The sequence below is a fragment of the Elephantulus edwardii genome, unplaced genomic scaffold (genome assembly GCF_000299155.1).
Source record: "Elephantulus edwardii isolate Elephantulus edwardi_28Jun2011 unplaced genomic scaffold, EleEdw1.0 scaffold00268, whole genome shotgun sequence".
Taxonomy (NCBI): domain Eukaryota; kingdom Metazoa; phylum Chordata; class Mammalia; order Macroscelidea; family Macroscelididae; genus Elephantulus; species Elephantulus edwardii.
In genome coordinates this window covers 68,502-81,391 of record NW_006400018.1, presented here as the reverse complement: position 1 = coordinate 81,391, position 12,890 = coordinate 68,502, and the positions used below count along the sequence as shown (strand labels likewise).

Genomic DNA, 12,890 nt, shown 5'->3' with positions numbered 1-12,890 from the left:
CCCTCCCCCAGGTCCACTCCACTATGCATCCTTCATTCTGGACTCCCTGCCCATCCCTCCTCCAGTTCTCTTTTGTCTTTGAAAAAAAAAATCTTTCATTGTTATACAATCCCCCCCACCCCAAGTCCACAGTCCACTTTACTATGTATTTGTTTTTCTGGAATCTTGTCATGAAAATAATACCTAATCATATAATCTTTTTAAACAGTCCAATCCCTCATCTGTTTCAATGCAGTATACATTATTCATCCCCTCTTTCTCAGTCTCCCTTCAACTACGATGTCAGTCCTGTTTTAACAACAGTGGTACTATGCAGTATTTGTCCTTTTTTGATGGAGATATTTCACTCAGCATAATGTCCTCCAGGATGACCCATTTTGTATAATAGTTCAGGAGTTCCTTGTTTTTCAATGCAGCATAGTATTCCATTGTGTGAATATACCACAGCTTCTCTGTCCATTCGTTTGTGGATGGGCACTTGGGTTGTTTCCAGCTCTTTGCTATTGCGAACAAAGCAGCAATAAACTTGGGTGTGCACATATCTCCTTGAGTGGCAGTTATGGTTTCTTTAGGGTAAATTCCCAGTAGTGGAATTGCTGGGTCAAATGGTATTTCTATTTGCAACATTTTGAGAAAGTGCCATACTGCCTTCCACAGTGGTTACACCATTTTACACTCCCACCAACAGTGAATCAGGGTTCCAGTTTCTCCACAACCTCACCAGCATTTGTTGCTTGCTATTCTGTTAAATTTTATTATTCTTACTGGGGTTAGATGATATCTCATAGTTGTTTGATTTGCATCTCTCTTAGAGCTGGGGATTTTGAACATTTCTTCATGTGCCTGTTGGCCATAGGGCTGGCTTTTTATAAGCAGTGGGGGAGTAAGGAGGTTATTTTTCGAGCAAGGGATGTTAGATATGAAAGTGTTTTTTGTTACCAGTTAGTGTAGCATGAATCTGAAGGAGGAAGAAGTGGAATTTCCATTGATGTTTATGATGGTGATGTCTGCGTGTGTAGTGACATTGCCTTTTACCCTTGAAGCAGCCCTGTGAGTTAGGGGTGGTGGTAATTACTGCCCCTGTTTTACAGCTGAGGATGCCAGAGCTCAAGGTGCTGGAGGGCCTGGGCAGGCTCACGTAGTAGTGGATGCACCCAGGGCTGTGAACTCTGAAGCCAGGTGCTTTCTCCAGCCTCGTCGCTGTTATCTGCCTCCTGCCTGCAGCCCTGAGCCTGTGTCCTTGTTGGGGAATTCTGGACCAAGAGCCACAGGACAGGTCCAGAGGGTCTTCAGTCTCTTCCAGGGGAGACTGAGGCAGCTTTTCAGGTTTTCTCTCTCCTCTGCCAGCTCCATCGGGGCCATGTCAGAGCGAGAAGAACGGAGGTTTGTGGAGATCCCGCGGGAGTCCATCCGGCTCATGGCCGAGAGCACAGGCTTGGAGCTGAGTGATGAGGTGGCAGCTTTGCTAGCAGAGGATGTGTGCTACCGGCTCCGAGAGGCCACCCAGGTACGCCTCAGCGACCTCTAACCCACACTCTTCTCCTCTACGGACCACCTCCTCCTTGATTTATTTAAGTATTTGCTGGACTCCTGCTCTGGGCTCTGAAGGAGCACGTGGGGAACAAGCCCAAGGTAGTCCCTGCGCAGGGCACCCCCTGAGCGACTGGGCTTCCCTCAGCGACTTGACTTCCCTCAGCTGGGATTGGTTACGCGTCTGCTCCTCACACAGCCCTGCTGGACCGGCAGAGCAACCTCAGGCTCCCGTTCTATGACCGACTGAGAAACTGAGGCTCGGGGAGGGGATGTACCACCCGAGGGGTTGTTTGTACAAGAGCAGAGCTGGAATCCACCCTTTCTGATCTAATCTTTGGCCTCTTTATCTCTTTCCGTGGCTGACTCTCTTCATTTAGGGGACCTGCTCCCCCGCACTCCCCATCCCCTAACTCTGGCTTCTGTCCGCCCCTTCCAGAACAGCTCTCAGTTCATGAAGCACACCAGACGGCGGAAGCTGACTGTCGAGGATTTTAACAGGGCCCTCAGGTGGAGCAGCGTGGAGGTGAGTTAGCTGGACGTGAGGAGCAGACAGACACACGTCGTGGGCTCATGGCAGCGGGTGCCAGGCGCCAGGCTCAGCCCACAGGGGCTGTGAGTTCAGAAAAAGGAGAAGGGGGACATGGGGGTTAAGAGGTGGGAGAAGGTTTTACGGAGGAGAGGGCTTTCTGAGTAATGGAAGGAAGTCCCTGGAAGAACGTTTGAGGGTGGAATGTGTGTCATCTGCTCTGGGGCTGAGAGGTTCAGAAGGTCACATTTGGAAGAGTGTAGTGGGTTTCTGAAGTCGTTGCGTGGGAGTGAGGCAAGCCCATGATGTGGGACAGATCCCCTGTGGGTATATCTGGTGGGGTGGGGGGTATATCCTACTCCCAGACCCAACAAACTTAGATATACCACCCAATTCCCAGCAGTGGCTCAGTGCTGGGACCTCTGGACTTCGCTCAGGCATGACGCCCCTGCCATGGCCAGAAGAGCACATCCAGGAGCTGTCCCCTCCTGGGATCCCGACTATTCCCGCCTCTCTCCTCAGGCTGTTTGTGGTTACGGATCCCAGGAGGCTCTGCCCCTGCGCCCCGCCAGGGAGGGTGAGCTCTTCTTTCCTGAGGACCGAGAGGTGAACCTGGTGGAGCTGGCCCTGGCCACCAACATCCCCAAAGGCTGTGCTGAAACGGTTGTGAGAGGTAGCCATTGGGGTTGTGGGGGGCTCTGGGGTGTTGGGGGGAGTGGTGGTAGGCTAGCTGGTGGAGGCAGCAGGATTAATGAAGATGGGTTGGGTGGTGCTACAAGGGCTGACCTTCCAGACTGACCCACCTCTGTTCCGGCTCAGTTCACGTCTCCTACCTAGATGGCAAAGGGAACCTGGCACCTCAGGGATCAGGTAAGAGGCAGGGTGGGCGTTCTGCCTTCGGGGCTGATGGTGGTGCCTCTGGGTCTGCATCTGGCAGGTCTGTGCCAGAGGCCCAGAGGTCTCCACTTGAACCCACCCGCTGCCCTTCCATAAAGCTCATGGCCTCAGAAACCCCACAGGGCAGTCTGTTCTGTTCTCTACAATCTTGAGAGCTCTGTGAATTAGGACTGACTTGATTATAATGAGGAGCGGGTGTGCCTTCTACCGGGTTTTGAGCAGGCCCTGCCTGAACGGGCTACTTGTGGGTGTATGTAGGGGTGGAGATGGTGGGGGAGCAGGCTGAGGAGGCCGGGAAAGGCCTGCCCCTCCTCCCCTAACCACTTCCTGCCCACTCTCCCACAGTGCCCAGTGCCGTGTCGTCACTCACGGATGACCTTCTCAAGTACTACCAGCAGGTCACTCGAGCTGTGCTCGGGGATGACCCGCAGCTCATGAAGGTGAGCTGGTGGCCGGAGGTGGGACAGAGTCCACATGGGGGGGTCTTGAAGATGCTCATTTCCCTTCTTCCCCAGACAGACTGGGGTGCTTGGAAATTGCTCATGGGTGGATGTCGTGCTTGAAGGCTGCTCCACTCGCCAGTCCCCCTCTCCCCCCACATAGTGCCTGGGGAGTGGGCTGCTCAGTAGAGCCCTTTGGGGGACCTCGGGTGGTCAGTATCTTTGACCAGGAGCCCACTCTGCGGTTTCTTTTGATCTGGAGCCCAGTGGGGCACACAGCCTACTTGCCTGGGCTCCGGTGAGAGACCCGAAGGCAAAGCATGGAGGAGGCATGGAGCCGGCTTGTAGGCCCTGGGCCTCAGTGTCCCCTGCTGCCTTCACGTCTGACCTTCCTACTGGGAAGTCTCCCTGCGGGTCCCCTGCCCCAAGTCAGCGCTGGTTTATTGGTTTACCCGGTCATGCACCTTCTCTCTGGTTGAGTCCTTCTGTTTTCCTGGCAAAAGAAAGACGGTTGCGACTGTATGTTCCTGTCTTGGAAACCTGGCTCCGGTTCCCCGTGTGGTGGCTGGATGTGGGGCCAGGCCAGACGTGGGGGCTGAGCCCTTCCTCACAGTCTGCTCCCGTGGCAGCCAGGCTTGGAATCTTTGTCCAGAGGAGTTGGGAGGGCAGAGATGGTGGCGATTCAGACCTGAGATGCTTTGACGCATTTATTTATTCGAATACAGTTTTTCTGCTTATAAAAGCGATACTTGTTAGGTATCATTGAGTCGGTTCTGACTCACAGCAATCTCGTGTGTAGCCCGGTGATTCACTGTCTGATCCTGTGCCAGCCTCACTGGAGTTCTGCGTGTGCGTCTCTTTTTGTCCCCACTGTCGGTCCATCTTGTTGAGGGTCTGCACTGCTGTCCCTCTGTCTTTCTCTAGGGGGTGGTCCCTCCTGATAACATGTCCCTTGTATGAGACAAAGTTTCACTGCTCTCACTTCTAAAGAGCAGGCCAGTTGTACTTCTAAGACCACCTGGCTCCGTGTGGTGACCCTGGGCCCTGACTCAAGGTGGTCCCATGTGTTTGAAGCACAACTGCTCCATCTGCTCCATAAACCTTGTTCTTTGTTTTTAACTTTAAAAGTTGTGAGCTAGAGGAAAATATGGTGGACAATGTTTGGTGAAGCTTCCTGATTAAAGCAAGCTTGGAAGCAGGAGTGGCATCCACTTCCACAGTAGTTTGCCTCTGGAAACGCTATGACCTGGAGAAAAGACGAAAGTTATACAGGAATTGTCCATGACTTTTGTTCATAGGGTCGCTATGAGTCACCTGCGACTCGACAGCACTTAACAACAACAGGGGAAGATATACAGAGCAGATTGGTTTTCCCTTCAGCAGCTCCCACACGTTCCCTGCCATCGCTCGCAGTCCCTACACTGTAACATCACTTCCGCCCTTCCCTCCCTCCCTCTCATTTCCATCTTTCCTACATGGCCTGCCTTCTGAACTTTGTCCTTGGGAAGATGCTGCCTTTTTTTTTTAAATTTTTTTTTTTACATGTGTACTGTCAAATGTTGTACATAGGGTCGCTATGAGTCGCAGGCGACTCGACGGCACATAACAACAACAACACTGTCAAATTGGATCCGACTGGTACAGGAGGAGATTGCCCCTCCTTCTTCAGCAGAGCATCTGGTGGATTTGAACTGTGCACCTCTGGGATTGCAGTGCAGCTTCTTGCCCCTAGGCGACCAGAGCTCGCCAGATGCTGCCTTTTGATCTCGAATGCTAGAGTTTTCTAAGGAATGTACACGTCCGTGGTGGTGGTACTTGCCTTGTACACCTGGCTAGTGTTTGGCTGAACATTGAGCTGTGGGGTGTAATCAACTCTAGATCTAAAGAATGACTAAGGGCTATAATCTTGGGGGTTTCGCCAGTCTCCATCCGACCAGTAAGCCTGGCCTTTATATTCTTCAGTCGTGCTCCCCATTTTCCTCCCACTCCATGTAGGATCTCTCAGTGTCTTTCAGAGTTGTCAGTACTGGCAGCTGGGCACCATCTAGGCCTCAGGCCCATGGAGGCACAGCGTAGGGTTTGTGTTATAGACACCTGCCTTCTTTGGAGACATGGCGCCATTTCCAACCGCCAGCTTCTAGTTTTAACTATTTCTAGTTACAGCAGCTAGTTGTAAACTGCTTGTCACTGGCTCCTTGTTGTCAATGAGTTGACTACAGATATATTCTGTAGTTGTTGTTGTTGAGTACTATCAAGTTGGAACCAACTCATAGCTGACACTCAAGCAGGTGTTTAGAGCTGTGTCGTGATGGATGGAGAGGAGATTGAAACTGTCAATAGCTTCACCTTGCTTGGAGCCACAGTTAACACCCTTGGTACAAGCAGTCAGGAAATAAGATGCACTGCAGTGGGAAAATTGGCAGTTAGGGACCTCCCAAATTATTGAGGAGTAGTGATGTCAGTTTGAGGACTAAAGTGTGTCTGATTCAGGCCATGGTCCTTCTGATTACTAGCTATGCATCTGAGACCTGGACAGTGAATAAGGATGAGAGAAAAAGAATTGATGCCTTTGAGCTGTGGTGTTGAAGAAGAGCACTGAACATTACATGGACGGCCAAGAAAACAAATAATATATAACAAATAAAATACATATTTGTCTTGGAGAGGGTGCAGTCAGAGTGCTCTTTGGAGGCAAGAATGATGAGGCTTCGCCTAACATACTTTGGACATATTGCTAGGAGGTGCTAGTCCTTGGAGAGGGACATGATGTTGGAAAGGGTGGAGGGTCAGTGAAGGAGAGGAAGACCCTCAACCAGGTGGTTTGACAAGGTGACTGCTGCAGTGGGCTTTTGTGTGATGATGCAGGACAGTACTGGTTTCAGATCTTTTGTTCATAGGGTCGCTATGAGTCTTACTTGACTCAGTGGCACCTGTCAACAAGTTAAGCGCATGAGAGCATAATAGCAGCTGGAGGGCTGGAACCACATGCCTTTATGTTGAGAGCAAAATTCTTTAGCACTAAGGCACCTTATTACAGTATAGTTAGGTACAAAGTAGAACGTGAACTACTCATCCATGTTTTTTCTATTTATAAACTTTAATTACTCTCGTATAAACCAAAGAAATATTAAACATCTGATTTTATAACTTGCTTTTTTCTCAGTTACAAATATATTGGACATAAAGGTTGTCTTCCTAGTTTAATTACTAGATAGCATGTTGATTATTAGATGGCACGTTTATTATTAAATAGCACTCTGTGGAGATTTCCATAACGTAAATTTACAGAAGCAGAATTGCTGAGTCAAGAGTGTGAACAGTAACATTTTGGATCCTTAAGTGTTCAGCTGCCTCCCAGAATGGCAGTTTCTGCTGGGCTCTCAATTCAGGTGGTCCTTCCTTTCCAGATTGCTCTTCAGGACCTGCAGACCAACTCTAAGATTGCAGCGCTTTTGCCCTATTTCGTGTATGTGGTCAGTGGGGTAAGTGACCAGGCTGGGCTGAGGTGAAGGTGTAGTGGGGCTCAGGCTGCAGGGCCTGAGGCACCTACTGTCAGAATGGCTCCTGCCTGCACCCTGATGTTTCCTCTGCTTTCTTCTCCCAACAGGTGAAGTCTGTAAGCCATGACTTGGAGCAGCTGCACCGGCTGCTGCAGGTGGCCCGGAGCCTGGTTCGGAACCCACACCTCTGCCTGGGACCCTATGTCCGCTCCTTGGTGGGCAGTGTCCTCTACTGTGTCCTGGAGCCACTGGCTGCCTCCATCAACCCTCTCAATGACCACTGGACTCTGCGGGACGGGGCCGCCCTGCTGCTTAGCCATATCTTCTGGTAACACTTGACCTAGAGCTGAAAAAGGGCTAGGCTGGCAGCAGAGCCTGCTGGGTCGGGGCAGGAAGATGGGTGAAGCCGCTGGCTTTGAGACTGTACCTTGAGGGGTGGGGAGCCCACAGTCACACCTGGCTGCAGGCAGCCTCATCCATCTACCCGGAATGCCCTACGTGTTTTCTCTGTTCCATGATCTGAGCCTAGCAGAGCAGTCCCAGGCCTCCTTCCCTCCCTGACTGAATGTTCCCACAGGACTCATGGCGACCTCATAAGTGGCCTCTACCAGCATATCCTGCTCTCCCTGCAGAAGGTCCTGGCTGACCCTGTGCGACCTCTGTGCTCTCACTATGGGGCAGTGGTGGGGCTGCATGCCCTCGGCTGGAAGGTGAGGAGCCTGGCTTTCCTGTCAGAGCTGGGAGAGCTCCTTTTTGTATTGAGAAAAAAGTACTTGTGTGTGTTAGTGTGTTTTAATCACTTATTATTTGTGCATTTTTTACCACAAAAGTGGTCTATGCTTACTGCTGTCATTTCTTCTCTCATCCCTTCAGAATCTTGTATGACAAGTAGTTATATACCCCAAACCTTAACCCATGCAGTGTTTCCCTGCTGTTTCTGACTGCTGCTTCCTGGTCCAAGTATAGGTTTTACATGAGCACAATCTAGTGTTCTGGGATTCCCATTCTTCTAAGGTTACCCACAATTTGTTGTCCACCGTCAAATGCCTTTGCATAGTCAATGAAATGCAGGTAGAAATTCCTTTGGTACTCTCTTCTTTCTGTTGATGATAATGTCTCTAATGCCTGGCCTCTTCTAAACCCGGCCTCCATTTCTGGTACCTGTTGATGTACTGTGGATTTTGCTTGCATGTGATATCAGTGATATTGTTTGATAATTGCTACACTCTCTCAGGTCACCCCATTTTAGAATGGAAACAAATGTCGTTCTCTTCTAGTCAGTTGGCTAAGTTATTGTCCTCTAGATTTCTTGGCACAACTTGGCAAGCACATCCAGGGCATCATTTTTTGTTGAACTATGTCAATTGGTATTCCATCAATTCCCGAGGCCTTATTTTTTGCCAAGTCCTTCAGAGCAGCCTGTACTTCCTCCTTCATCACTATTGCCTCTTGATCATATGTTGTTTCAAGAAATTCTTATCAGCCAATTCTTTTTGGTACAGTGACTCTGTCTATTCCTTCCATCTTCTTTTAATGCTCCTTGGATCATTCCAGATTTTGCCCATAACATCCTTAAGTATTGCAACTCAAGGCCTGAATTTGTTCTTCAGTGCATCAAGGATGCATTCTGTCTACATACCTTTTTAATCCATATGTGGAACAGATCATTCTGTAGGATTGACTTTATGAGGAGGAATGTGGAGTCAGGATTGGAGGAAGACTCATCAACAACCTGTTACACAGATGACACAATCTCACTCGCAGAAACTGAGGAGAACTTGAAGTGTTTGCTGCAGGTGGTCAAGGACTGCAGTCTTCAGTATGGATTAAGAGGACAAAAATTCTCACCACTGAACCAATTCAAAGTATCATGACAGGTGGGAGGAGAGATTGAAGTTGTTAAACAATTTCAGCTTCCTCAGCTCCACAATAACACTCTTGGCACCAGTCAAGAAATCAAAAGGTGAATTGCTCTGAGGAAAGCTGATAGGTCAAAGACCTATCAAAAATGCTAAAGAACAATGATGTCAGTCTAGAAACGAAACTACTCCTGATTCAGGCCATGGTCTTTGCAATTACTTGCTGTGCATCAGAGAGCTGGACAATGACCAAAGATAAGAAGAATTGATGCCTTTGAGTTGTGGTGCTAGAGAAGAATATTAAACATTCCATAGACTACCAGGAGAACAAACAGGTTTATCCTGCAGATGAAACCATGCTGCTTCTTGGAGGCAAGGCTTTTGGAACTCCATCTCCCATACTTTGGGCATGTGGCCAGGAGAGACCATTCCTTAGAGAAGGACATGGTTGGAAGGGTGGAGGGACAGTGCAGGAGACCAAGAGCCTGTATGAGATGGATTGATAGTAACTGGGGCAATGGGGTAGGTTTGTTGGGAGACGGTGATACTGGTTCAGGACAGGGTAGAGTTTGTTGTACACAGGGTCACTATGAGTTTCTAGTGACTTGATGGCACTTAACAACAACCCCAACCCACCCACTCCCATTCTTTAAATCTCTGCCTATTCTATCATATTAACAAAATCAATTCTGCTCTCATTGAGTGTTTTAAACACATATAGAAGTTACACCAGACCAAGCCAGTTGCTGTTGTATCAGTTCTGATTGTGACATGCCTCCATCAGGTTTCTGAGGCTGTATGTAAATATGAGGAGGGTACCCATTTTACTCCCTCGTAGTAGCTGGTGTTTGCACACTACACAGTACATACTAAATCATCAGGACTTGTACAGAGGCTGAATTTTATCAAATACCTCTTTAGTATCTCTCTCTCACTCTACGCTGTGCCAATTTTCTTTTAAGTCAGAACCGACCCATAGCTGACTCTCCATGGGGTTTTTCGGAGGTTGTAAATCACAGGGGTGATTGCCCATCTTCCTCTCATGGAGCACCTGGTGGATTTGAGCACCATGAACAACTCTTCCCCCTTTGGGCCATCAGGACTCCTGACAGGACTGATCAAATAATTGTATACATTAGTTTCTGTTAATGTGATGAGTTATGCTAATGTCTTTCTACTGAACCACTCTTAATTGGGTCACATTCCACTTGCTGTTGTTTTCTATTGAGGTTATATTAAGTTTATCCAGTCCATTTAGGAGAGAATTAATTCCATTTTACTGAGTAGTCTTGACCACGTACACACCATTTCTCCAGCTTTCCAGGCCTCCACAGTCTCTCAGGATGCTTTTCACTTCCCTGAAGAGAACCTAGACATCCTTAAAATGTATCCCAACCCTTGCTGTTCTCAGATACACTTGTAATGGTGTCATCCTTTTGGGCATAGAAAACTGCTTCATGTACTGATCTTATGTATGCCTAATTATTCTGATAATTCTTTTTTTTTTAAATTTTATTATGTTTTTGTGTACCATCAAATCAGATCTGACTGGTACAGGAGGAGATAGCCCCTCCCCTCCAGCAGAGCATCTGGTGGATTTGAACTGCATTTCCCCTGAGATTGCAGTGCAGCTTCTCGGCACTAGGCTACTAGAGCTCCCTTATCTCAAATAATTCTTATGTAGCTTATTTGGGGTTTTTAATAGGTGATCCTATCACATAAAAATAATGATAGCTTTATCTGTCATTTCTAATCTTAACAACTTTTTGCCTTATTTCCAGGAGTGACAAAGGCTATTTGCATATATTAATGATAATGGACATTGTCTCATTTTCAATTTGAAAAGAAGTGCTAAACGTCTCATTTGTTGTATTTATGCTCTTTTGCAGGTTAAGAAACTTATTATATAGTTTGATTATTTATATTGAACTTTTTTCCATCTTCTGAAATGATCTCTAAGTTTTTCTGCTTTGATCTGATGATTATCTATGGAGAGAAATATTTTTTAAACAGCAAACCATCTTTACATTTCTGGGGTCAATTACCTTTATGGAGGTGTTTTTTTAAAAAAATTTTATTGAAAAACTTTTTTTAAAATAGCTTGTTGTTGTTAAGTGCCGTAGAGTTGCAGGCGACCCTATGACGCTTGGGTGCCTTTCATCCTTTCTCCAGGTTCATAGGGTTTCCGGAGGCAAGCTATTATGGAAGTGGATGCTACTCCTCCTTCCAATTTAAATAGCTAGCAAAGAGAAATTAGAAAGTTATTGTCCCACAGGGACCAGCCTCCTACCTTGAAATATGGAAGAGAGCGTGAATATATCTTTTAATACTCCTGCTATATTGTCTGAATTTTCAAAAAAGGATTTATTCAGGAGTTAAGTGCATCATTAGTGATTGTTTTCATGTATTGTCCTTGTCTGGCTTTTGTACTATGGTTATTTTGGCTTCCTAGAATGATCAAAGGGTGCTGGGTGGGTTAGTAGTCCTTAGGGAGTTTTGCAGCAAGTCCAAAGGCCAAGCATCTGGTGGTGCAAATCCACCAGCAGTTCCTTGAAACAAAGATGGGCAATCTCCTGTGCAATTTACAGCCTCAGAAATCTACTGGAGGGGTCAACAGGGTTGTTTTCGACTCTAGCAATTTAAATTTGTGATGGGACTTATTTCTCTTTATGGAAGAGTCCCTCCCACTTGTGGGTCTTGTAGATTTTCTTTGGTTACTGTTTTTAAGTACTGTTTCAATACCTTCAACAGCTATAGAGTTATTTAAGCTTAGTCAAGGAATTTATGTCAACATTTTCAGATCCTGATTTAAGTTATATAACCAGATCCAGACTGAGAAGGCTCACCCGAGTCCCATTTTCTACCTAGGTGTGGAAGTATCAGTCTATAAATTGTAGAGGGTAAGAGGTTGCAGACCATCAATTACTGTGCTGGCAGTGGGCATCCATATGCCCTTCGTTCTTGGCCTGCATGACAGGAAGGTCACTTTATCATGTCTTACATGTCCTATTTTTATCTCCAGTGCTTTGCAAAGATTTGAACATTAGAGAAAACTCCCAGATGCTGTGTAGTTGATTTCAACTCATGCTGGAGAGTGGACTGTGCTCCATAGGATTGTTTATGTCTCATTTCTGGAAAATGGACCACCAGGCTTTTCTTTCTTAGCACCTTTGGGTGGGTTCAAACTACCAGCCTCTCAGTTAGTAGCTGCACACTTCACTTAAAAACGTCTTGGACACTCTCTCATAGCTGACCCTCTGTTGAGTTTCCAAGGCTGTAAATCACACAGAAGATTGTCCATCGCAGTTGGGGTGTTTGGGCCACTGGAGCTTTGATTAGCAACACAGATTCCCTGGAGGCGGCCACAGCACCTCCCAAATAAATGTTGGTGGATATGCCAGGTGGGTATGGAGGTTGGAGTCGGGGAACTCAGGACTTAGCTTGGTCCAGGATGTCATCTCTCAGGGAAAGGCTACTTTGAAAGGCAGAGACAGGGTTGCCCACGCAGCCTTCTCTCCTTGCAGGCTGTAGAGCGGGTCCTGTACCCACACCTGTCCACCTACTGGACAAACTTGCAGGCGGTGCTAGATGACTACTCGGTGTCCAATGCGCAGGTCAAAGCGGACGGGCACAAGGTCTATGGAGCCATTCTGGTGAGTGCCCGCCCTCCGCACACCTCTCCCGTCTGGTACTCGGTGGGCCCAGGTCCCTCCGGTTTCATTTAGGTCCATCCCTGTCCCTCTGTCCCCGCAGGTGGCCGTCGAACGACTGCTGAAGATGAAGGCGCAGGCTGCAGAGTCCAGTAGGGGCGGCCCCGGGGCGCGGGGGTGCCGGCGCCCCGACGACCTGCCCTGGGACAGCCTCCTGCTGCAGGAGTCGCCGCCGGGAAGCAGCGCGGAGCCCGGCTTCGGGTCCGGGCTGCTGCTGCCGCCGGGGAGCGTGGGCCCGGAGGATCCCGCCCCGGCGGTGACCCTGGCGGACATCTACCGGGAGCTCTACGCCTTCTTCGGGGACAGTCTGGCCACCCGCTTCGGCACCGGCCAGCCCGCGCCCACGGCCCCGCGGCCGCCGGGGGACAAGAAGGAGCCGGCGGCCGCCACGGACTCGGTGCGGAAGATGCCGCAGCTCACGGCCA

At 48.4% G+C, this 12,890-nt stretch overlaps 1 protein-coding gene across 1 annotated transcript in view; it reads left to right on the top strand.

Annotated features, from left to right (window-relative positions):
• The first annotated feature begins 1,351 nt into the window (after positions 1 to 1,351).
• TAF6L (TAF6-like RNA polymerase II, p300/CBP-associated factor (PCAF)-associated factor, 65kDa) overlaps positions 1,352 to 12,890 on the top strand; it is an 11,981-nt gene continuing 442 nt past the window's right edge. The window contains exons 1-10 of the mRNA XM_006899859.1: positions 1,352 to 1,507; positions 1,970 to 2,056; positions 2,582 to 2,732; positions 2,879 to 2,929; positions 3,302 to 3,396; positions 6,804 to 6,878; positions 7,004 to 7,224; positions 7,474 to 7,606; positions 12,280 to 12,408; positions 12,509 to 12,886. Coding sequence (XP_006899921.1) covers positions 1,361 to 1,507; positions 1,970 to 2,056; positions 2,582 to 2,732; positions 2,879 to 2,929; positions 3,302 to 3,396; positions 6,804 to 6,878; positions 7,004 to 7,224; positions 7,474 to 7,606; positions 12,280 to 12,408; positions 12,509 to 12,886 — 1,467 coding nt within the window. The 5' untranslated portion in view covers positions 1,352 to 1,360. The remainder of the gene's footprint in view (positions 1,508 to 1,969; positions 2,057 to 2,581; positions 2,733 to 2,878; positions 2,930 to 3,301; positions 3,397 to 6,803; positions 6,879 to 7,003; positions 7,225 to 7,473; positions 7,607 to 12,279; positions 12,409 to 12,508; positions 12,887 to 12,890) is intronic.